The sequence below is a fragment of the Oenanthe melanoleuca genome, chromosome 21, assembly GCF_029582105.1.
Source record: "Oenanthe melanoleuca isolate GR-GAL-2019-014 chromosome 21, OMel1.0, whole genome shotgun sequence".
Lineage (NCBI taxonomy): Eukaryota > Metazoa > Chordata > Aves > Passeriformes > Muscicapidae > Oenanthe > Oenanthe melanoleuca.
This window is the reverse complement of record NC_079354.1, coordinates 6,201,528-6,225,470: the sequence shown is the minus strand read 5'-3', so window position 1 is coordinate 6,225,470 and position 23,943 is coordinate 6,201,528. Positions and strand designations below refer to the sequence as shown.

Genomic DNA, 23,943 nt, shown 5'->3' with positions numbered 1-23,943 from the left:
GGGTTTTCCCGGCTGAGCTTTGGCCGGGAGTGACTCGGGAGCGGCTCCGGGGTGGCCACACGTGGCTGCCCGGCTGTGCCACCGGCCCCGGAGAGTGACACTGAGCCCAGGGCACGGCCGGGGGCCAGCAGGGCAGGGAAAGCAACGGGGAAGGGAAAAACGGGGAAGGGAAAAACGGGGAAGGGAAAGCAACAGGGAAGGGAAAAACGGGGAAGGGAAAGCAACAGGGAAGGGAAAACAACAGGGAAGGGAAAAACGGGGAAGGGAAAACAACAGGGAAGGGAAAACAACAGGGCAGGGAAAGCAACAGGGAAGGGAAAAACGGGGAAGGGAAAAACAGGGAAGGGCAGCCTGGAATCACTCAGCACAGTCCTCCTGCTCTGCCTCATTTCCCAGGAATATTCCCTGCTTTAAAAGCGTGTTCTGGGTGGCTCAGGAGAGAAGGGAAAAACAGGGAAGGGCAGCCTGGAATCCCCCAGCATTTTCCTTATACTCTGCATCATTTCCCAGGAATATTCCCTGCTCTAAAGCCACAGCCTGGGTGTGTCAGGAGGGAAGGGAAAAGCAGAGAAGTGAAAAACAGGGAAGAGCAGCTGGAATCCCCCAGCAGTGTCCTTATACTCTGCCTCATTTCCCAGGAATATTCCCTGCTCTAAAGTGCCTCAGGAGGGAAGTGAAAAACAGGGAAGGGAAAAACAGGGAAGTGAAAAATAGGGAAGGGAAAAGCAGGGAAGGGCAGCCTGGAATCCCCCACACCATCCTCCTGCCCTGCCTCCATTCCCAGGAATATTCCCTGCTCCAAGTCTGCTCCTGGCCAAGGGAAATTTCCACAGCCTGACCTTGGAACGTTGCCTCCTGCTCTCCTTTCGGCTTTTGTTTGATTTAATCCGACTGAAACAAAAATCTCCTCCCTCTGTGGTGCTCTCAGCTGCCCCACAGGGCTGCAGCTCCTGCAGGGAAATCCAAAGCCAGGGAATTTGGCAGGAGCTGGAAGGAGGGTCGGGCTCAGGGCTGGCTCAGCTGCACTTTTGTTCTGGGAATCAGAGGGGAACCGGTGAGCCCTGCTGGGATGGGGGTCTGGGGGCAGGAATTGTGTGGGAATGGTGTGGGAATTGTGTGGGAATTTGTGGGGTGTCCATCCAGAGCTGTGGGATGGACAGGAATTGTGTGGAATTGTGTGGGATTGTGTGGGATTGTGTGAGGTGTCCATCCCGACTTTTGGGATGGGCAGGAATTGTGTAGGGTGGATGGAATTGTGTGGGAATGGTGTGGGAATTGTGTGGGATTGTGTGGGGTGTCCATCCAGAACTGTGGGATGGATGGGATAGTGTGGGAATGGTGTGGGATTGTGTGGGATTTTGTGGGGTGTCCATCCAGAACTGTGGGGTGGACAGGAATGGTGTGGGGTGTCCATCCAGAGCTGTGGGATGGGCAGGAATTGTGTGGAATTGTGTGGGAATTGTGTGGGAATTGTATGAAATTGTGTGGGGTGTCCATCCAGAACTGTGGGATGGATGGGATAGTGTGGGTGTGGGAATTGTGTGGGAATGGTGTGGGAATTGTGTGGGAATTGTGTGGGATTGTGTGGGAATTGTGTGGGATTGTGTGGGGTGTCCATCCAGAACTGTGGGGTGGACAGGAATTGTGTGGGAATTGTGTGGGAATTGTGTGGGAATTGTGTGGGAATTATGTGGAATTGTTTGGGGTGGATGGAATTGTGTGGGAATTGTGTGGGATTGTGTGGGGTGTCCATCCCGGGCTGTGGGATGGATGGAATTGTGTGGGAAGGGTCTGGAGGTCACACCAGGATGTGACTGAGCACATGGATGGTCTGAAGTCATTCCTGGCTTGTGGATCCATCGGGTCAAGTGTCCAGCCTGGCTGTGGAGGGAATTCCTGAAGGACAGGGAGCTGTGGGGTGGGCAGGAACGGTGTGGGATTGTGTGGGAATTGTGTGGGGTGGATGGAATTGTGTGGGATGGATGGAATTGTGTGCGATTTTGTGGGGTGTCCATCCAGAGCTGTGGGATGGACAGGAGTGGTGTGGGATTTTGTGGGGTGTCCATCTCGGGCTGTGAGGTGGATGGGATGTGTGGGAATGGTGTGGGAATTGTCATCCAGAGCTGTGGGGTGGACAGGAATGGTGTGGGATTGTGTGGGGTGTCCATCCAGAGCTGTGGGATGGACAGGAATTGTGTGGGAATTGTGTGGAATTGTGTGGGAATTGTGTGGGAATGGTGTGGGATTTTGTGGGGTGTCCATCCAGAACTATGGGGTGGACAGGAATTGTGTGGGAATGGTGTGGGAATTGTGTGGAATTGTGTGGGGTGGATGGAATTGTGTGGGATTGTGTGGGGTGTCCATCCAGAGCTGTGGGATGGACAGGAATTGTGTGGGAATGGTGTGGGATTGTGTGGGATTGTGTGGGAATTGTGTGGGAATGGTGTGGGAATGTGTGGGAATGGTGTGGGAATGGTGTGGGAATGGTGTGGAATGGTGTGGGAATGTGTGGGATTGTGTGGGGTGTCCATCCCGAGCTTTGGGATGGGCAGGAATTGTGTAGGGTGGATGGAATTGTGTGGGAATGGTGTGGGAATTGTGTGGGATTTTGTGGGGTGTCCATCCAGAACTATGGGGTGGACAGGAATTGTGTGGGAATTGTGTGGGGTGGATGGAATTGTGTGGGAATGGTGTGGGGTGTCCATCCAGGGCTGTGGGGGATGGGATGTGTGGGAATTGTATGGGATTTTGTGGGAATTGTGTGGGATTTTGTGGGAATTGTGTGGGATTTTGTGGGAATTGTGTGGGGTGTCCATCCAGAACTGTGGGATGGACAGGAATGGTGTGGGAATTGTGTGGAATTGTGTGGGATTGTGTGGGAATTGTGTGGGATTTTGTGGGAATTGTGTGGGATTTTGTGGGAATTGTGTGGAATTGTGTGGGGTGGATGGAATTGTGTGGAATTGTGTGGGATTTTGTGTGGAATTGTGTGGGATTTTGTGGGAATTGTGTGGGATTTTGTGGGAATTGTGTGGAATTGTGTGGGGTGGATGGAATTGTGTGGAATTGTGTGGGATTTTGTGTGGAATTGTGTGGGATTTTGTGGGAATTGTGTGGGATTTTGTGGGTGTCCATCCCGGGCTGTGGGGGATGGGATGTGTGTCCATCTGGAGTGTCACTCCAGGATCTCCCGGTGCCAGGTCAGGTCCAGGCTCCTCAGGAGTCGCTGCTGGGATTTTCCAGGTGGGATTTTGGGGTGTTCCCCCCTGGTTTTCCAGGCAGGATTTGCTGTTGCCGTGTGGGATCAGCGGGATCTGACTCTTTCCCTGCGGATTTGGGAGCTCAAACCTGTTCAAATCCCCCTGCCTGGGAGGTGGGGATGGGAATTAACTGAAATGAGGATTTGTAGGGGAAGAATTGGGATTTTGGGGATAACCCAGCTCGTGGCAGTGCCAGTGCTGTCCCTCTGCTCTGCTCCTTCCCTGCTGCACCCCCTGGATGTCCCCAGGGACAAAATTCCCTTCCAGGACCTGGGGGAAGCACCCAGCTCTTCCTGTGTTATAAATGAGAAACAAATCTCGATGTTCAGCAAAATTTAAATTGGTTTATTTTATATAAACAGAGCAAGCTGGGGAAATGTGAGAGGTCACAGCCCGAATTTGGTTTGCAGCTCCCTTTTTATAGTCTGGTTTTCCTTGTAGAAATCAATAATTGTTATTGTTTTGTTTATTTTATATTTATTGCTTATTGTTTATATATTTTGCGAGGTGAGCAGTGGTGGTCAAAGAAACTTCCAAATTTCCGTGGGACAGCTCTTGGGACAATGGGTCATCTGGTCTTGGGAGATAAAAACAGGAAAAATGGGAATTTTATCTTGAGCAGAGAGTTTGGGATTGATCACACAAAGGCAGGAAATCTGATTCTGCAAAAAAACCTTTCAGACTATGGAAAAACCCTTTTTTTTATTCTTTTACAAACTGGTATGCACAATATTCATAACAGGGATTTAAACAGAGTGGGTTTAATAATTTATTTCCCTTTATCTAAGTCCGTGTTCTTTTCTTATTTTAAGTATTCTTGTTTATACAAACTCCAAAACTTCCATGATTAACACAAATCGTTTATCAATTATCACACCTGGGACTTCCTCCTGTGAGATTTGAATTGCTGGGAATGGGGATAAAGAATTCCCAAGAATTCCAGCCTGGCACAGACCCCTGGCAGTGCCCCAGGAGCTGGAGGGGGCTTGGGGAGGAGGAAACCTTGGGGGGCCGCTCCTTTTTTCCTGCTGCTAACTCGATTTCTTCTCTCCTTTTTCTCCTCCTCTGCTTTCTAAAGAACATAGGAAACTTCTCGCCGGTAAGTGGTGGGGGTGCCAAAAAAAAACAACAAATAACCAACCCCAAATCCTTTTTTTTTTTTTTTCATTCACATCAGCTGCGATCTAAGGTCTCCTCGCTTAGTTCTCGCCTCATCTTCCTCTCCATCCTCATCCTCTCACCTTCAGCGGCCTGGGGAGGGCGGGCAGAGCTCTGGGAGCTTGAACTGGGAGCACTGGGATGCTCAAAGGGGTGGGGCAGGCAGAGAATTCCTTGGGAATGTTCAGGGAAAATTGAGGGAGGCTGCAGGAGGGTGGGATCAGACTCAACAGAAAAAAGGAATTTTTACAATGGTCACAGAGTTCTCGCCTCATCTTCCTCTCCATCCTCATCCTCTCACCTTCAGCGGCCTGGGGAGGGCGGGCAGAGCTCTGGGAACCCGAACTGGGCTGAACTGGGAGCACTGGGAGCACTGGGATGCTCAGAGGGGTGGGCTGGGGGATGGGTGTGTTTGTCCCGTCGCTCCAGGGAATTCCTGCCCTGGTCCTGGCTGAGCTGGGGAGCTGCAGGCGTGGGGCAGGCAGAGAATTCCTTGGGAATTCCTTGGGAATGTTCAGGGAAAATTGAGGGGGGTGGGACAGGAGGAGCGGGGATGGGTTGAGGCTGCAGGAGGGTGGGTTCAGACTCGACAGAAAAAAGGAATTTTTACAATGAGGGCGGCAGAACTCCGGCACAGAGGAGCTGCTGCACCCCCGGCTCGGACAGGGAGGTGAGAAGGGATTGAACCAGGAGTGCCCCAAATTTGGGGTTGGGGCTGCTCCTCTTCCCACTTTTCTGCTCACTCCAGGATTTTTAGGATCACCACTGTCCCCAGAGCAGCTTTTTTTGGTGATTTGAGGTGGGACAAACCCCGAACCCGCTGTGCAGCTGCACAGGGAGGAGCACAAGGAAATTTTTATTTATTTTTTTTCCCGAGCCGACAGCATCCTCTGCTGGCTGCTGCTTCCCGAGCCTCCCGCTCCTCTCGGATCCCGGGAATCCCGCCCGGAGCCCTGGCCCGGTGCCGGGGGATGTCACCCGCGGTGGCAGGAGCTGGGGGGGGGCTGCTCCTGGGTTTCCCAGAGCGGCTGGAAAAGGGTCTGGATTGCCGGGAGTGCCCTCGCTGTGCCCGCCCAGCCCTCAGAGCCGCTCTGGGCGCCGTCGGGAAACGCTGGGAAGGTCCCGTTTGTCGCCCCGTTTGTCCTGTTTGTTGCCCCGTTTGTCGCCCCGTTTGTCCCCGTTTGTCCCGTTTGTCCCCATTTGTCCCGTTTGTCCCCGTTTGTCCCCGTTTGTCCCCGTTTGTTGCCCCGTTTGTCCCCGTTTGTCCCCGTTTGTCCCGTTTGTCCCCGTTTGTCCCCGCTTGTCGCCCCGTTTGTCACCCCGTTTGTCCCCATTTGTCCCCGTTTGTCCCCGTTTGTCCCGTTTGTCCCCGTTTGTCGCCCCGTTTGTCCCGTTTGTCCCCGTTTGTCCCCGTTTGTCCCCGTTTGTCCCGCCCTCCCGTGCGAGTCCCTGGAGCTGCTCTGGGCTCTGCTCCGCTCCCTCTGGAGCTCGGCTGGAATTGCTGGAGACAGGAGAGGATCGGGAAGGGCAGCAGGTGGCGACGTGAGACCGCGTGAAATGCCGGGTTCGGTGTGAAATCCCTGATTCGGGTGTGAAATCCAAAATTTGGGTGTGAAATGCCGGGTTCGGTGTGAAATGCCGAGTTCGGGTGTGAAATCCCATATTTGGATGTGAAATCCCGGGTTCGGGTGTGAAATCCCAGGTTTGGGTGTGACATCCCGAGTTCGGGTGTGAAATACCAGGTTCGGGTGTGAAATCTCAAAATCGGATGTGAAATGACGGATTCGGGTGTGAAATCCCCGATTCGGTTGTGAAATCCCACAATACAATGTGAAATCCCAGGTTCGGGTGTGAAATCCCAAGTTTGGGTATGAAATCCCGAGTTCGGGTGTGTAATCCAAAATTTGGATGTGAAATGCCGAGTTCGGGTGTGAAACCCCGGGTTCGAGTGTCGAATCTCTGGGTTGGGTATGAAATCCAAAATTTGGGTGTGACATCCCAGATTCGGGTGTGAAATCCCAGGTTCGGGTGTGAAATCCCGGGTTCGGGTGTGAAATCCCAGGTTTGGGTGTGACATCCCGAGTTCGGGTGTGCAATCCCAGATTCGGGTATGAAATCCCAAGTTTGGGTATGAAATCCCGAGTTCGGGTGTGTAATCCAAAATTTGGATGTGAAATGCCGAGTTCGGGTGTGAAACTCCGGGTTCGAGTGTCGGGTTAGGTATGAAATCCAAAATTGGGCTGTGACATCCCAGATTCGGGTGTGAAATCCCAGGTTCAGGTGTGAAATCGCAGATTCGGGTGTGAAATCCCTGGTTCGGGTGTGAAATCTCAGGTTCGGGTGTGAAATCCCGGGTTCGGGTGTGAAATCCCATATTTGGATGTGAAATCCCGGGTTTGGGTGTTAAATCCCAGGTTTGGGTGTGAAATGCCGAGTTCGGGTGTGAAATCCCAAAATCCGATGTGAAATCCCGGATTTGGGTGTGAAATCCCAAAATCAGTTGTGAAATTCCCGGTTCTGGTGCTAAATCCCTGTTTCAGAAGAGGCAGCGCTTCCTGGAGCCGCAGTGTTTTTTGGGAACATTTGGGAATGTTTTTTGGGAATATTTCTCGGGAATGGTGCGGACTGACATCCCCAGCCCCGGCTCCCACCCTCCCCTCCCTCGCAGAAATTTAAAATCTCTTTATTTCCAAGCGCTGCTCAGCAGGGAGTCAAGCTGGGTCCTGCCAAGTGGTAAATGAAATAATTAAAATCCCGCTTTTTCCCCCACTCCTCTCCTTAATTAGCCGGGAAAACTGCGGGAGGGGGTGGGGAAAGTGATCTTCCTCCTCCTCCTCCTCCTCCTCCTCCTCCTCCTCCTTCTCCCAGAACAGCTCTGGGTGCTGGCAGATAAATCCCAATTAATTCCCTGCCAAACAGGATTAATTCCAGGTGGAGAATCAGCTCGGTGAGGAGGGCGTGATTGACAGCTGTCAATCATCTCCCAAAGCAGCTCAGGGTTTGGGTTTTTTTTTTTTTTTTTGGTTTTTTTTTTTTTTTAATTTTTGCTCGGGTGGATTCTCTGGCCCCTCATTCCCCGAGTGTCCCAAAGTGTCCAGGGCAGGGCCGGGTGTTCCCGGCTGGCACAGGGAGCAGGTGGCACGTGGCGTGTCCCTGTCACTGTCACTGTCACCAACGAGGTGGCGAGGGTGTGGCAGCTGGACAGGGAGGGACACTGAGGACAAAGGGATCCTGAGATTGTCGAGCCCCACCCCAAACCCTGTGTTTGTGTTTCCCGAGGATGAAGAGCCCCAGGACACAAAAGCTGCCCCTAAAAGTGGCCCCGCGGTGGCTCGGAGGGGACAGAGAAAGGGACGCCTGATTTGCATGTGAAAAACGGGAGGATGCAAATTCCCTGGTTTCCCTTCGGGAATTGTTCAAAGCCGAGCCTTAGGCTTCATCCTGGATTATGTGGTGGCTCCTAAACCCTGCTCAGGGACAGGGATGGGCTCCTAAACCCTGCCTGGGGACAGGGACAGGCTCCTAAACCCTGCTCAGGGACAGGGATGGGCTCCTAAACCCTGCTCAGGGACAGGGACGGGCTCCTAAACCCTGCTCAGGGACAGGGACGGGGTCCTAAACCCTGCTCAGGAACAAGGACGGGCTCCTAAACCCTGCTCAGGGACAGGGACAGGCTCCTAAACCTGCTCAGGGACAGGGACAGGCTCCTAAACCTGCTCAGGGACAGGGACAGGCTCCTAAACCCTGCTCAGGAACAAGGACGGGCTCCTAAACCCTGCTCAGGGACAGGGACAGGGACGGGCTCCTAAACCCTGCTCAGGGACAGGGACAGGCTCCTAAGCCCTGCCTGGGGACAGGGATGGGGTCCTAAACCCTGCCTGGGGACAGGGACAGGCTCCTAAACCCTGCCTGGGGACAGGGACGGGCTCCTAAACCCTGCTCAGGGACAAGGACGGGCTCCTAAACCCTGCTCAGAGACAGGGATGGGCTCCTAAACCCTGCCTGGGAACAGGGACAGGCTCCTAAACCCTGCCTGGGGACAGGGACGGGCTCCTAAACCCTGCTCAGGGACAGGGACGGGCTCCTAAACCCTGCTCAGGGACAGGGACGGGCTCCTAAACCCTGCTCAGGGACAGGGACGGGCTCCTAAACCCTGCTCAGGGACAGGGACGGGCTCCTAAACCCTGCTCAGGGACAGGGACGGGCTCCTAAACCCGGCCTGGGGACAGGGACGGGCTCCTAAACCCTGCTCAGGGACAGGGACGGGCTCCTAAACCCTGCTCAGGGACAGGGACAAGGACGGGCTCCTAAACCCTGCTCAGGGACAGGGACAGGGATGGGCTCCTAAACCCTGCTCAGGGACAGGGACAGGGATGGGCTCCTAAACCCTGCTCAGGGACAGGGACGGGCTCCTAAACCCTGCTCAGGGACAGGGACGGGCTCCTAAACCCTGCTCAGGGACAGGGACGGGCTCCTAAACCCTGCTCAGGGACAGGGACGGGCTCCTAAACCCTGCCTGGGGACAGGGACGGGCTCCTAAACTCTGCTCAGGGACAGGGACGGGCTCCTAAACCTGCTCAGGGACAGGGACAGGCTCCTAAACCCTGCTCAGGGACAGGGACGGGCTCCTAAACCTGCTCAGGGACAGGGACGGGCTCCTAAACCCGGCCTGGGGACAGGGACAGGGACAGGAGCAGTTGATAGGAATGATGGAGGAGATGAGAAGGATTGAGGAGCTGGGATGGGAAGGATTGAGGATTTAGGATGAGAAGGATGGGGGAGATGGGATGGGAATGGTGCAGGAACAGTAGAAGGATGCAGGAAAAAGCCCTGGAGGGATTGAGGAGCTGGGATGGGAAGGATGCAGGAACAGAGGAAAATGCAGAAGGCCCTGGAAGGATGGAGGGGAGCTGGGATGGGAAGGATGGGGAAGATGGGATGAGAAGGATGAAGGAGATGGGATGGGAAGGATGCAGGAACAGTAGAAGGATGCAGGAGAAGGCCCTGGAAGGATTGAAGGGAGCTGGAGGATGGGGGAGATGGGATGGGAATGGTGCAGGAACAGTAGAAGGATGCAGGAAAAAGCCCTGGAAGGATTGAGGAGCTGGGATGGAAAGGATGAAGGAGCTGGGCTGGGAATGATGGAGGAGATGAGATGAGAAGGAATGAGGAGCTGGGATGGAGGAGCTGGGATGGGAAGGATGGGGGGGAAAGGCACTGGGAGGATGCAGGAACAGCAGAAAAATGCAGGAACAGCAGGAGGATGCAGGAGAAGACCCTGGAAGGATTGAGGGGAGCTGGGATGGGAAGGATGGGGGAGAAGGCACTGGGAGGATGCAGGAACAGCAGAACCATGCAGGGTTAAAGAGCCAGCCAGGTTCAAAGAGCACCAGGACATGATTTGAGTTTTCCTCCTCTTTCCTCTGTTTTCTCCTCCTTGGAATTTTACCTCGGGGCGCTCCCTGCCCTCAGAGAGGCTTTTTGGGGTGGCAACCTGTGCCCATCCCAGGGGGCCCTGCAGGCTGGGGGAGCACCCAGCACCCCAGAATCCCCGTGGGTGGATCCTTTGATTTTTGTGTCCCTCAGGCTGTGGGGGGACTGCCAAGGTGAGGGGAGGATTCTTGCCCCTGGCAAAGGTGTTTCTGCCGGGTTGTTGTGTATTTGGAGGAATCCAGTGGGAATCCTCAGAACCAGGGATTCTGAGCAGCTGCAGCCCCCCAAAAACACCCCGGAGGGAGAGGGGGGAGCTCTGTGGGGAGGCTGAGGGGGAGGCTGAGCTTCCCTCCCACAAACTGGAGGAACTGGGAGCAGCTGCTGGGCACACCCACACCCCTCCCCTCATCCCCACAGTGTCCACCTGTCCTGGGAGCGTCCCCAGGTCCTCTGCAGCACCCCAAGGACCAGGGGACACCCCAAAAACCCTCCTGCCCCGTTATCTGGGGGGGTACCCCAACCAACAATGACAGAGAAATGACCCAGCAGGTCCTGGTGCTCTAAAAATTCCAGAGAAATGACCCAGCCAGGTCCTGGTGCCCCAAAAATGAGAGAGAAATGACCCAGAAATTTCTGGTGCCCTAAAAGTGACAGAGAAATCATCCAGCAGGTCCTGGTACCCTAAAAATGCCAGAGAAATGACCCAGCAGGTCCTGGTGCTCTAAAAATGACCCAGAAATGACCCAGCAGGTCCTGGTGCTCTAAAAATGACCCAGAAATGACCCAGCCAGGTCCTGGTGCCCTAGAATGTCTTAAAAAAAAAAAAAAAAAGGGTTTATTTTTATTTTCTGCCGTACCCTAAGGTCCTAAAAAACAATTAATAATAACCGAGTTTATATTTATTTCCTACCGTACCCCAACCTCCTAAAACAATAATAATAACCGAGTTTATATTTATATTTATTTCCTGCCGTACCCCAAGTCTTATAAATTAATAATTAGCGGGTTTATTTTTATTTCCTACCATTCCCCAAGTCTTAAAAATTAATAATAACCGGGTTTATTTTTATTTCTTGCCGTACCCCAAGTCTTACAAATTAATAATAACCGGGTTTATTTGTATTTCCTGCCGTACCCCAAGTCTTACAAATTAATAATTAGCGGGTTTATTTTTATTTCCTGCCGTTCCCCAAATCTTACAAATTAATACTAACCGGGTTTATTTTTCATTTCCTACCGTACCCCAAGTCTTATAAATTAATAATAACCGGGTTTATTTTTATTTCCTGTCATACCCCAAGTCTTACAAATTAATAATTAGCGGGTTTATTTTCATTGCCTACCGTACCCCAAGTCTTAATAATTAGCGGGTTTATTTTTATTTCCTGCCGTACCCCAACATCCTAAAAAAAAATAATTAGCGGGTTTATTTTTATTTCCTGCCGTACCCCAAGTCTTACAAATTAATAACAACCGTGTTTATTTTCATTTCCTGCCGTGCCCGCGGCTCTCTGGGGATGGCGATACCGGGAGAGGTGTGATCGCTTTTTTTGGGGTTCGCGATCCGAGCCTTCCCACCCCCTCTCTGCTCGTCCCGGGGGGATTTTTCCCGTCGCTGGGGTGGGGAGGGAGCGGCTCCTGCGCGACCCCTTTGTCCGCGCCGCGCCCCTGCGCCCCCGCTCCCCTTTGTTGGCCACCGAGCGCTCTCCGGCGCTCGCCACGCCCCAGCCCCTCCTCGCCGGGGCCGGAGGGAGGGATGCGAGGATGGATGGAAGGATGGAGGGATGGAGGGAGGAGGGATCGGGGAAGCTCCGGGGCGTGGGGCGGGCGCTGCCTTGTCTGATGCTGCGCGGCGCTTTCCGCGCTCGGGGGGCGCACGGAGACCCCCGGGATTGAGGATCCGGCATCGCCCCCACCCCGGCACCCACCCGGGGCCGCTCCCGGGGTTTTGGGGCTGCTCCGGGAATCCTCGAGCTGCTCCCGGAATCCTCGAGCTGCTCCCGGAATCCTTGAGCTGCTCCCGGGATTTTGGGGCCGCTCCCGGGATTTTGGGGCCGCTCCCGGGATCCTTGAGCTGCTCCCGGGATTTTGGGGCCGCTCCCGGAATCCTTGAGCTGCTCCCGGGGTTTTAGGCTGCTCCCGGGATTTTGCGCTGCTCCCGGAATTTTGCGCTGCTCCCGGAATCTTTGGGCTATTCCTGGATTTTTTTTTTTTTTGGGCTTCCTCCTGAATTTTGGGCTATTCCCGGAATCCTTGAGCCACCCCGACGCCCACCCGGGGCCGCTGCGGGCTCTGTGCGGGAAGGACGGGCATGTCCGAGCGGCGAGCGGCGAGCGGCTGGCCACCGAAGCGGAGGTTGCCCGCGGCCAGCGGGGCGAGCCGGGGTCCTGCCCGCTGGCCCGAGCGCGGGGAAGGGGCCGGAGAGCCGGGCAGGAGCGGCGAGGGAGCGGGGACGGAGGCGGGGAGGAGCTGAGCGGGAGCGGCTGCCGGGGCTGGAGCGACCGAGCCGCGCCCGGGGCTGCTCCCGGGATTTTGGGCTGTTCCCGGAGTCCTTGGGCTGCTCCCGGGATTTTGGGCTGTTCCCGGAGTCCTTGGGCTGCTCCCGGAATTTTAGGCAGCTCTCGGGATTTTGGGCTGCTCTCGGAACCTTTGGACTGCTCCCGGAATTTTAGGCTGCTGCCGGGATTTTGGGCTGCTCTCGGAACCTTTGGACTGCTCCCGGAATTTTAGGCTGCTGCCGGGATTTTGGGCTGCTCCCGGAATTTTAGGCTGCTCTCGGAGTCCTTGGGCTGCTCCCGGAATCTTTGGACTGCTCCAGGAATTTTGGGCTGCTGCTGGGATTTTGGGCTATTCCCGGAATTTTGGGCTATTCCCGGGATTTTGGGCTATTCCCGGAATTTTAGGCTGCTCACGGAGTCCTTGGGCTGCTCCCGGAATCCTTGGGCTGCTCCTGGAATTTTTGGGCTTCATCCTGAATTTTGGGCTTCTCCCTGAATTTTGGGCTGCTCCTGGAGTCCTTGGGCTTCTCCCGGAATTTTTGAGCTTCTCCCGGAATTTTTTGAGCCTTTCCCGGGATTTTTGCGCTTCTCCCGGAGTTTTTGGGCTGCTCCCCCCTGCGAGGACCTGCGGAGGGTCCGAGGTGCCGGAGGTTTCCCGGAGGAGCCGCTGGACAGCGCCGGGAGCTCCGTGTGCCCGGGGAAGGGCGGCGCGGGCGAGAGGAGAGCCCGGGGGAGCCGAGGGGATATTCCAGATCAGAGGATATTCCAGAGGGTCTGGGAGGATATTCCTGATCAGAGGATATTCCAGGGGATCCAAGAGGATATTCCAGGGGATCTGAGAGGATATTTCAGAGAATCCAAGAAGATATTTCAAGGATCTGAAAGGATATTTGGAGGATCTGAGAGGATATTCCAGAAAATCTAAGAGGATATTCCAGAGGCTCCAAGAGGATATTCCAGAGGATCTGACAAGGTATTCCAGAGGATCCAAGAGGATATTCCAGATCAGAGGATATTCCAGAGGACCTGACAGGATATTCCAGAGGATCCAAGAGGATATTCCAGATCAGAGGATATTCCAGAGGACCTGACAGGATATTCCAGAGGATCCAAGAGGATATTCCAGAGGATCTGACTGGATATTCCAGAGGCTCCAAGAGGATATTCCAGAGGACCTGACAAGATATTCCAGAGGATCCAAGAGGATATTCCAGAGGATCTGACTGGATATTCCAGGGGATCCAAGAGGATATTCCAGAGGATCTGACAGGATATTCCAGAGGATCTGACAGGATATTCCAGAGGCTCCAAGAGGATATTCCAGAGTATCCAAGAGGATATTCCAGAGGATCCAAGAGGATATTCCAGAGGATCCAAGAGGATATTCCAGAGGCTCCAAGAGGATATTCCAGAGGATCCAAGAGGATATTCCAGATCAGAGGATATTCCAGAGGACCTGACAGGATATTCCAGAGGCTCCAAGAGGATATTCCAGGGGATCCAAAAGGATATTCCAGAGGCTCCAAGAGGATATTCCAGAGTATCCAAGAGGATATTCCAGAGGTTCCAAGAGGATATTCCAGGGGATCCAAGAGGATATTCCAGGGATGTGAGAGGATATTTGGAGTGGCACTCCCGAGCCTGGCAGCTCTCCTCGCCCCTCTGCTGCCGCCCTGACATTCCCACCTCCCCCTTGTCCTGCTGGGCTCACTTTTGGATCTTTGCTCTCCTTTCTCTCAGCCCAGCCGTGGGCTGGCACCCCCAAACCCCCAATGGCGACCTGCAGCAGGACTTAGCGGCAGGGTGGGGCGCGGGAGCGCCCATGGGTGGCTCGGGGCAGGGCTGGGGGTGCTGGAGCCCGGCATGACGGCGTGCCAGCTGCCCATGGCGCCGGCGGCGCCGGAGCGGGAGCGGCGCTACCAGCACAAGGTGTCCCTGGTGGTTCGCTACTTCATGATCCCCTGCAACATCTGCCTGATCCTGCTGGCCACCTCCACGCTGGGCTTCGCCGTGCTGCTCTTCCTCAGCAACTGTAGGTGCTGCCCGAGCGGGCAGGGGGAGCGGGGAGGGGTTTTGGGGTTCCCGGGTTTGGGGTCTGCCTCAGCTCCTGGGGTGCTGCAGGGCGGGCAGGGGGAGCGGGGAGGGGTTTTGGGGTTCCCGGGTTTGGGGTCTGCCTCAGCTCCTGGGGTGCTGCAGGGCGGGTGGTTCGCTGCTGGTTCTGCCCCGATTGTGGCTGGTAGGAAAGGGGGAGCGGAGTTGGGAGGGTGGGTGTGCTGGCTCCATCCCAAATCCGTCCCAAAACCATCCCAAATCCGTCCCAAAACCATCCCAAATCCGTCCCAAAACCATCCCAAAACCATCCAAATCCATCCCAAGTCCTACTACTGCTCCCATCCCAAATCCATCCCAAATCCTGCTGCTGCTCCCATCCCAAATCCGTCCCAAATCCATCCCAAAACCATCCAAATCCATCCCAAGTCCTGCTACTTCTCCCATCCCAAATCCATCCCAAATCATGCTGCTGCTCCCATCCCAAATCCATCCCAAATTCATCCCAAATCCTGCTGCTGCTCCCATCCCAAATCCTGCTGCTACTCTCATCCCAAATCCATCCCAAATTCATCCCAAAACCGTCCCAAATCCATCCCAAATCCTGCTGCTACTCCCATCCCAAATCCATCCCAAATCCATCCCAAATCCTGCCGCTGCTCCTGGCAGCTCCATCCCAAATCCATCCCAAATCCATCCCAAATCCTGCTACTGCTCCCATCCCAAATCCATCCCAAATCCATCCCAAATCCTGCTGCTGCTGGGGGTGATGATCCAGGGGATGTGAAGATTTGGGAACGGTTAGGGCTGATAATCTGGGGGATTTGGGAATGGCTGGTGATGATCCAGGGGGAATGTGAGGATTTGGGAAGGGCTGGGCCAGGTGATCCAAGGGGGAATGTGAGGATTTGGGAAGGGCTGGTGATGATCCCAGTGATGTGTAAGATTTGGGAATGGCTGGGACAGTTGAACCAGGGAATGTGAGGATTTGGGAAGGGCAGGTGATGATCCAGATCTGGGATGTGAGGATTTGGGAAGGGCTGGTGATGATCTGGGGAATGTGAGGATTTGGGAAGGGCTGGTGATGATCCCAGTGATGTGAAGATTTGGGAAGGGCTGGTGATGATTTGGAGGATGTGAGGATTTGGGAATGGCTGGTGACAGGTGATCCAAGGGGATGTGAGGATTTGGGAATGGCTGATGATGATCCAGGGGGGATGTGAGGATTTGGGAATGGCTGGTGACAGGTGATCCAAGGGGGAATGTGAGGATTTGGGAATGGCTGGAGGTGATACTCCAGGGGATGTGAGGATTTGGGAATGGCTGGTGATGATCCCAGTGATGTGTAAGATTTGGGAATGGCTGGTGATGAACCAGGGAATGTGAGGATTTGGGAAGGGCTGGTGATGATCTGGGGAATGTGAGGATTAGGGAATGGCTGGTGATGATCCAGGGAATGTGAGGATTTGGGAAGGGCTGGCGAGTGCAGAGCTGGCTGCCCGTGCCCAGGAGGTGCTTGGGGGCAGGGGGAGCCTCTCCTGGGCCTTTTCCTCAGGAACAAACTCCCTCGACCCAAAAATCCACTTGTGGAGCTCCCTGAGCCCTGCAGCACATCCCTGGGCTGGGAGGGAGAGCAGCCATCCTTCAGTGCTGCTCCAGCTCTCCAGGGATTTCCCCAGCTGGAAAACGCTGGGAATCCTCTCCTGACCAAGGAATTCTGCAATTCCTCATTCCCAGCAAACTGCTGCACCTGGGAGCTGATAAGTGAGAGGGGGGTGTGGCTGTGAGGAATCAACAAAAGGGTTTTTGGTTTTATTCCCTGGGTTTTTAAAATCTGATTTCTGGTGCAGCTGAGCAGATCCCAGCCCTGGGTGTGATGCATCCAGGTATTTGGGATTTTTCTGCTGGGGGAAAAGCCCACAAATCCTGCAGCCTGGTTTTGGGATGTGCAGCTGCTCCTGGCTGGGGATAAATGCTGGGAAACAGCTGGAAAACAGCTGGAAAACAGCTGGGAAACACAGGGATGGAGCTGGGGTCTCTCTGCTGCCCTGGCCACATCCCAAACCCCAAACCCCAAATTTTTGGGTGTTTCCTGTGCAGCATGGGGGGGATTCTGGACCTGGGCAGCTTTCAGCTCCTGCTGCCCCTTTCACCTGTTTTTGGGGGGCTGCACCACTCCTGCTCTGGGATATCCATGGCCAGGTGTGATTTTGGGGTGAACCACAGCAGGATTGGCCTGAAAACCCCCAAAAGATGGGGCAGGACAGGCTGGGATCAGTGCCAGCCCCAAATGCCAGCCCGGAGATGCTCCAGCAATTCCCCAAGCGCAGGTTTTGGTGATCCTGGTGATTCTCCTGCTGCTCTGGGGAGCCAAACCTGCTGCTGAAGGGGTGAAGCAGCACCCCAAGAGAGAGCTGGGGGGCAGCAGAGGAGGGACCTGTGGCAGCTGTGTGGATTTTTGGGTTTTTTTTGCAGACAAACCCAACAGTTATTTCACGCAGACGCCGCCGACGCCGCGGGATGGTGAGTGCAGAGTGGGGGTGGGGACGGGGGGGATTTGGGGACACGGGGGGTTGGGGACAGGGGGGATTTGGGGACAGGGGGGGTTGGGGACAGGGACACCTTGGGGACACACAGACCCTCTCCTGGGCTGGCTTTTAAAAATTCCTGATGCCATTCCTTTGCCCCCATTCATTCCTGCCCCCATTTCAGGACCCCAAATCCCTTTGGGGTTTCAGGTCCCTCCCAGCCCAGCCCTGCCCTGCTGGGGGTGCAGGATTTGGCTCCTTTTTTTGCTCCTTTTTTCTCCAGGAATTTTCCTGCCTGGAAGCAGGGAAGGGCTGGAAAAGCTGATTTCCTGATTTTCCTGCCTCTGGTTTGCCTCTCCCACTTTTCCTCTGGTTTTGCAGAGGAGGAATTTTGTTTTATTTTAATTTTTAAAATTTTTTTCTGTTTTCTTTTTGTTTGTTTGGTTGGGTTTTTTTTTTGTTTTTATTGGGTTTTTTTTCTGAGTTTCTTATCATCAGCTTCAGGAGCTGCTGGATGCAGGGCAGGCAAGCCCAGGCTGAGATAAAACCATCACAGCAGCTTTGTTCCCTTTAAAAACCAGTCTTAAAAAATAAAAAAAAAAATTCCCTGCTCTTCCCCCACCTTCACGTGCTCAGATAAGAGCCCAGCAGCCAATTAATAACCTGCTTGTATTTTATTTTTTTATATTTTTTTTTTTTTATTCTTTTTGAACCTCCCCTGCTGGGGGTGGAGAAGGAGGCGAGATAAAAATGTGATTAATCTAAAATTGGCCCTGGGGGAAGGCAAAAAATAAAACCCCACGTGGGAGGAACTCCTGGCTCAGGGCTCCAAAAAATCTTTTAACAGCCCAGCCCAGGCAGATGCCAGGCTTCCAAAAATCCCACAGGAGGTGGAAAATGCCAATTTTGGGAGGCTCCTGGGGAGAAAATTTGGGGTTCAGGAGGTTTTTTGGGGTCCTTGCTGAGGTTTATTGTGGGTTTGGGAAATGCTGGGATTAGCTCAGGAGCTGGGATCTCCTGGGCAGGGTTTGGGTGGGATCAAGGTTTGGAGAAACGTGGAAATGAAAAAATGGAAGGAAAATGAACAGAATGAAGAAAAATCAGGGTTTGGGGATGTGGGAGTGGGGATGGAATGGGTGAAAATGAGCAAAATCAGGATTTAGGGATTTGGGACTGGGGATGGAATGGGTGAAAATGAGGAAAATTGGGGTTGGGGACCTGGGATTGGGGATGGAATGGGTGAAAATGAGGAAAATTGGGGTTGGACATTTGGGACTGGGGATGGAATGGGTAAAAATGGTCAAAATCAGGATTTGGGGATTTGGGACTGGGGATGGAATGGGTGAAAATGAGGAAAATTGGGGTTGGGATGTGGGACTGGGGATGAAATGGGTGAAAATGAGCAAAATGAGGATTTGGGGACTTGTCCCAGCGTGTCCCTGATTTGAGAAGGGCGAGCCCAGGGTGGGGAACTGAGGTGCTCTCCATCCCCACCCCAATTCCAGCCTCCCCACCTTGGCTTTTGCTTTTCCCCACCTTTCCCCACCTTTTTTTCTGCCTTTTCCCACCTTTTTTCCCCATTTTTTTCCCCCAAGCCTTTTTTCACCTGCCCCTTCCCACCCTTTTTTTCCCTCCCCTTTTTTTCCTCCTCATTTTTTATCCCCTTTTTTTCCTCCTCATTTTTTTCCTCCCCTTTTTCCCCTCCCCTTTTTTCCCTTCCCCTTTTTTTTCCTCCTCATTTTTTCCTCCCCTTTTTTTCCTCCCCTTTTCTTCCTCCTCATTTTTTCCTCCCCTTTTTTTCCTCCTCATTTTCTTATCCCCTTTTTTTCCTCCTCATTTTTTTCATCCCCCTTTTTCCCTCCCCTTTTTCCCCTCCCCTTTTTTCCCTTCCCCTTTTTTTCCTCCTCTTTTTTTTCCCTCCCCTTTTTTTCTCCTCATTTCTTTATCCCCTTTTTTTCCTCCTCATTTTTCCCTCCCCTTTTTTCCCCTCCCCTTTTTCCTCCCCTTTTTTCCTCCCTTTTCCCTTCCCCTCTAACCCAGCTCCATTCCCACCCCCCAATCCCTTTTTCCTCAGGGTGAATCCCTCAATTCCCACTCCCCTGCACCTTGGAATTTTCACACCTCATCTGCATTTAAAAAAAAAAAAAAATCAACAAAATAGAGGGAAAGAGCAGAGCTGGGAATTTCAGGAGACACCCAGAGCTCTTAATAAAAATGATGAATCCCTTTAGACAGAGGCAGGGAGAGGAGGAGAATCCTTTTCCTTTTGATTCCTTTTGATTCCTTTTGATTCCTTTTGATTCCTTTTGATTCCTTTTGATTCCTTTTGATTTCCTGGGGTTTATCTGGGGCTGGGTTCACTCCTGGAGTCTCCAGGCAGTCAAAGGCAAAGCCTGGGAATTGAAGTGGAAATGAGGAACCTGGTTTTGCTTTTTTTCCTCCCTCATTATTTAGGTCAGGCTCTGGTTCTGAGTGTGGGGTGCCCTGGGAGGGGAAACTGGGGGGAACTGGGACAGGGAACACCTCAAGGAATGGATCCCATAGAAGGGGAAAATCAGATTTTAGGGAAATATTTTTCCCTCCAGGAAGGTGTGAGACACTGGAAAAATCTCCCAGGGAGCTCCCAGGAACACAGGGTGGGATTCTGGGATGTCCCTTTGGACTCTGATCCTTCTGAGTCCCCTCCAGCTCGGGATATTCCAGAATTCCACAATTCCCGAATATTTCAGTGCCTGGGGACACAAACCTCTGAGTGTCACCTGGGGGATTCTCTCCTCCTGCCCCATCTGGCTGCTGTGGGGAATGAAATTCCCCCGTCCCTGATTTCCTCCAGGCACGAGGTGTGGCTGCTTTGCACAAGCAGTGGTAAATAAATGGATAAAAAAATAAACAGATGGGAACAGAGAGAGAAATAAATTAACAGATGTGGGGGAGGCCTGGACTGATCCCAGACAGGTGAGGAGGAGTTCTCCCCCCTTGGCTTCCCCTCCCTCGCTGGGGAATAACAAAAACCTTTGGAGTGTGGAGAATCCAGGGAAAGCCTTGGGTGGAGATTTTGGGAGTGCAGGGGGTGCTCTGTGGTCACCTGTGTGGTCACCTGGGACAGTGTGGTCACCTGTGTGGTCACCTGGGACAGTGTGGTCACCTGTGTGGTCCCTGTGGTCACTTGTGTGGTCCTTGTAGTCACCTGTACGGGCAGTGTGGTCACTCCTGTGTGTCCTTGTGTCCCTGTGCCCACTGTGAGAGTCCCTGTGCCCGTGTGTGTCCCTGTGCCCGTGTGTGTCCCTGTGCCCACTGTGAGAGTCCCTGTGCCCGTGTGTGTCCCTGTGCCCGTGTGTGTCCCTGTGCCCACTGTGAGAGTCCCTGTGCCCGTGTGTGTCCCTGTGCCCCCTGGATGTCTCTGTGCCCACTGTGTGTGTCCCTGTGCCCCCTGTGAGTGTCCCTGTGCCCCCTGTGAGTGTCCCTGTGCCCCCTGTGTGTCCCTGTGCCCCCTGTGTGTCCCCATGTCCACTGTGTGTCCCTGTGTCACTGTGTTCCCGCAGGCTGCCAGGAAATGTCCCTGTGCCCCCCGAGTGTGTCCCCTGTCTGTCCCTGTGTCCATGTGTCTGTCCCTGTGCCCCATGGGCTGTCCCTGTCCCCGCAGGGTGCTGGGGGATGCTGTGTGGGTTCTGTGTCCCCTGTGTGTGTCACTGTGTGTGTCACTGTGTGTGTCCCTGTGCCCCTGTGTGTGTCCCCTGTGTGTGTGTCACTGTGTGTGTCACTGTGTGTGTCACTCTGTGTGTGTCCCTGTGCCCCTGTGTGTGTCCCCTGTGTGTGTGTCACTGTGTGTGTCACTGTGTGTCACTGTGTGTCCCTGTCCCCGCAGGGTGCTGGGGGATGCTGTGTGGGTTCTGTGTCCCCTGTGTGTCCCTGTGTGTGTCACTCTGTGTGTGTCCCTGTGCCCCTGTGTGTGTGTCCCCTGTGTGTGTGTCACTGTGTGTGTCACTGTGTGTCCCTGTGTGTCACTGTGTGTGTCACTGTGTGTGTCTGTGTGTCACTGTGTGTCACTCTGTGTCACTGTGTGTCCCTGTGTGTGTCACTGTGTGTCACTGTGTGTCACTGTCCCCGCAGGCTGCAGGGGGATGCTGTGTGGGTTCGGGCCCGTGTGTGAGCGCAGTCCCTCGGAGCCGGGCCGGGCGCAGTGCGTGTGCAGGAAGGGGCCCACTGTGTGCCCCCTGTGTGTCCCTGTGTGTGTCCCTGTGTGTGTCACTGTGTGTCACTGTGTGTCCCTGTGTGTCACTGTGTGTCCCTGTCCCCACAGGCTGCAGGGGGATGCTCTGTGGGTTCGGGGCCGTGTGTGAGCGCAGTCCCTCGGAGCCGGGCCGGGCGCAGTGCGTGTGCAGGAAGGGGCCCTGTGCCCCTGTGTGTCCCTGTGTGTCCCTGTGTGTCACTGTGTGTCACTGTGTGTCACTGTGTGTCCCTGTCCCCGCAGGCTGCAGGGGGATGCTGTGCGGGTTCGGGGCCGTGTGTGAGCGCAGTGTCTCCGAGCCGGGCCGGGCGCAGTGTGTGTGCAGGAAGGGGCCCTGTGCCCCCGTGTGTCACTGTGTGTCACTGTGTGTGTCACTGTGTGTCACTGTTTGTGTGTCACTCTGTGTGTCCCTGTCCCCGCAGGCTGCAGGGGGATGCTGTGTGGGTTCGGGGCCGTGTGTGAGCGCAGTCCCTCGGAGCCGGGCCGGGCGCAGTGCGTGTGCAGGAAGGGGCCCTGTGCCCCTGTGTGTCACTGTGTATGTGTCACTGTGTGTCCCTGTGTGTCACTCTGTGTGTCCCTGTCCCCGCAGGCTGCAGGGGGATGCTCTGTGGGTTCGGGGCCGTGTGTGAGCGCAGTCCCTCGGAGCCGGGCCGGGCGCAGTGCGTGTGCAGGAAGGGGCCCTGTGCCCCCTGTGTGTCCCTCTGTGTGTCACTGTGTGTCCCTCTGTGTCACTGTGTGTCACTGTGTGTCCCTGTCCCCACAGGCTGCAGGGGGATGCTGTGTGGGTTCGGGGCCGTGTGTGAGCGCAGTGTCTCCGAGCTGGGCCGGGCGCAGTGCGTGTGCAGAAAGGGGCCCTGTGCCCCCTGTGTGTCACTGTGTGTGTCACTGTGTGTGTGTCACTGTGTGTCACTCTGTGTGTCCCTGTCCCCGCAGGCTGCAGGGGGATGCTGTGTGGGTTCGGGGCCGTGTGTGAGCGCAGTGTCTCTGAGCCGGGCCGGGCGCAGTGCGTGTGCAGGAAGGGGCCGTGTGTCCCTGTGTGTCACGGTGTGTGTCACTGTGTGTCACTGTGTGTGTCACTGTTTGTGTGCCTGTGTCCCTGTGTGTGTCCCTGTGTGTCACTGTGTGTCACTGTGTGTCACTGTGTGTGTCCCTGTGTGTCCCTGTGTGTCACCTGTGTGTCACAGTGTGTGTGTCCCTGTCCCCGCAGGCTGCAGGGGGATGCTCTGTGGGTTCGGGGCCGTGTGTGAGCGCAGTCCCTCGGAGCCGGGCCGGGCGCAGTGCGTGTGCAGGAAGGGGCCCTGTGTCACTGTGTGTGTCACTGTGTGTGTCACAGTGTGTGTCACTGTGTGTCCCTGTGTGTCACTGTGTGTCTGTGTCACTGTGTGTCACTCTGTGTGTCCCTGTCCCCACAGGCTGCAGGGGGATGCTCTGTGGGTTCGGGGCCGTGTGTGAGCGCAGTCCCTCGGAGCCGGGCCGGGCGCAGTGCGTGTGCAGGAAGGGGCCCTGTGCCCCCGTGGTGGCCCCGGTGTGCGGCTCCGACCACTCCACCTACAGCAACGAGTGCGAGCTGGAGCGGGCGCAGTGCAACCTGCAGAGGAGGATCAAGGTCGTCAGCAAGGGGCCCTGCGGTGAGTGACGGGACGGTGACACGGTGAGGGTGATGGTGACAGTGATGGTGGTGGTGACAGAGACAGTGACAGTGACATTGATGGTGACAGTGACACAGTGATGGTGATGGTGACACAGTGACTGACAGTGACACAGTGACACAGTGATGGTGGCAGTGACAGTGACACAGTGACTGACAGTGATAGTGACATTAATGGTGACAGTGACACAGTGATGGTGACGGTGACACAGTGACAGTGACACAGTGATGGTGGCAGTGACAGTGACACAGTGACTGACAGTGATAGTGACAGTGATGGTGACAGTGACATTGATGGTGACAGTGACACAGTGATGGTGACGGTGACACAGTGACTGACAGTGACACAGTGACACAGTGATGGTGGCAGTGACAGTGACACAGTGACTGACAGTGATAGTGACAGTGATGGTGACAGTGACATTGATGGTGACAGTGACACAGTGATGGTGACAATGACACAGTGACTGACAGTGACACAGTGACAGTGACACAGTGACTGACAGTGACAGTGATACAGTGAAGTGATGGTGACAGTAACAGTGACACAGTGATGGTGATGGTAACAGTGACAGTGATGGTGACAGTAATACAGTGATGGTGACGGTGACACAGTGATCGTGATAGTAACAGTGACAGTGATGGTGACGGTGACACAGTGACACTGACGGTGATGGTGACGGTGACACAGTGATGGTGACAGTGACACGGTGACGGTGACAGTGACAGTGGTGGCGGTGGTGACGGTGATACAGTGATCGTGATAGTAACAGTGATGGTGACAGTGACACAGTGACAGTGGCACTGACGGTGATGGTGACGGTGACACAGTGACAGTGGCACTGACGGTGATGGTGACGGTGACACCGTGATGGTGACAGTGACACAGTGATGGTGACAGTGACACGGTGATGGTGACACAGTGACGGTGACACAGTGACAGTGACGCAGTGATCGTGATAGTAACAGTGATGGTGACAGTGACACAGTGACAGTGGCACTGACGATGATGGTGACGGTGACACAGTGATGGTGACAGTGACACAGTGACAGTGACACTGACGGTGATGGTGACGGTGACACAGTGATGGTGACAGTGACACTGACGGTGATGGTGACGGTGACGCAGTGACAGTGACGC

At 54.6% G+C, this 23,943-nt stretch overlaps 2 protein-coding genes across 2 annotated transcripts in view; one reads left to right on the top strand and one right to left on the bottom strand.

Annotated features, from left to right (window-relative positions):
• The window catches only part of LOC130261848 (collagen alpha-1(I) chain-like), a 65,153-nt gene extending 53,395 nt beyond the window's left edge, over positions 1–11,758 (bottom strand). Inside the window, exon 1 of the mRNA XM_056508453.1 lies at positions 11,430–11,758. Coding sequence (XP_056364428.1) covers positions 11,430–11,758 — 329 coding nt within the window. The remainder of the gene's footprint in view (positions 1–11,429) is intronic.
• Positions 11,759–14,218: 2,460 nt separating this feature from the next.
• The window catches only part of AGRN (agrin), a 77,116-nt gene continuing 67,391 nt past the window's right edge, over positions 14,219–23,943 (top strand). The window contains exons 1-3 of the mRNA XM_056508452.1: positions 14,219–14,381; positions 16,874–16,921; positions 22,567–22,782. Of these exons, the coding sequence (XP_056364427.1) occupies positions 14,234–14,381; positions 16,874–16,921; positions 22,567–22,782 (412 nt within the window). The 5' untranslated portion in view covers positions 14,219–14,233. The remainder of the gene's footprint in view (positions 14,382–16,873; positions 16,922–22,566; positions 22,783–23,943) is intronic.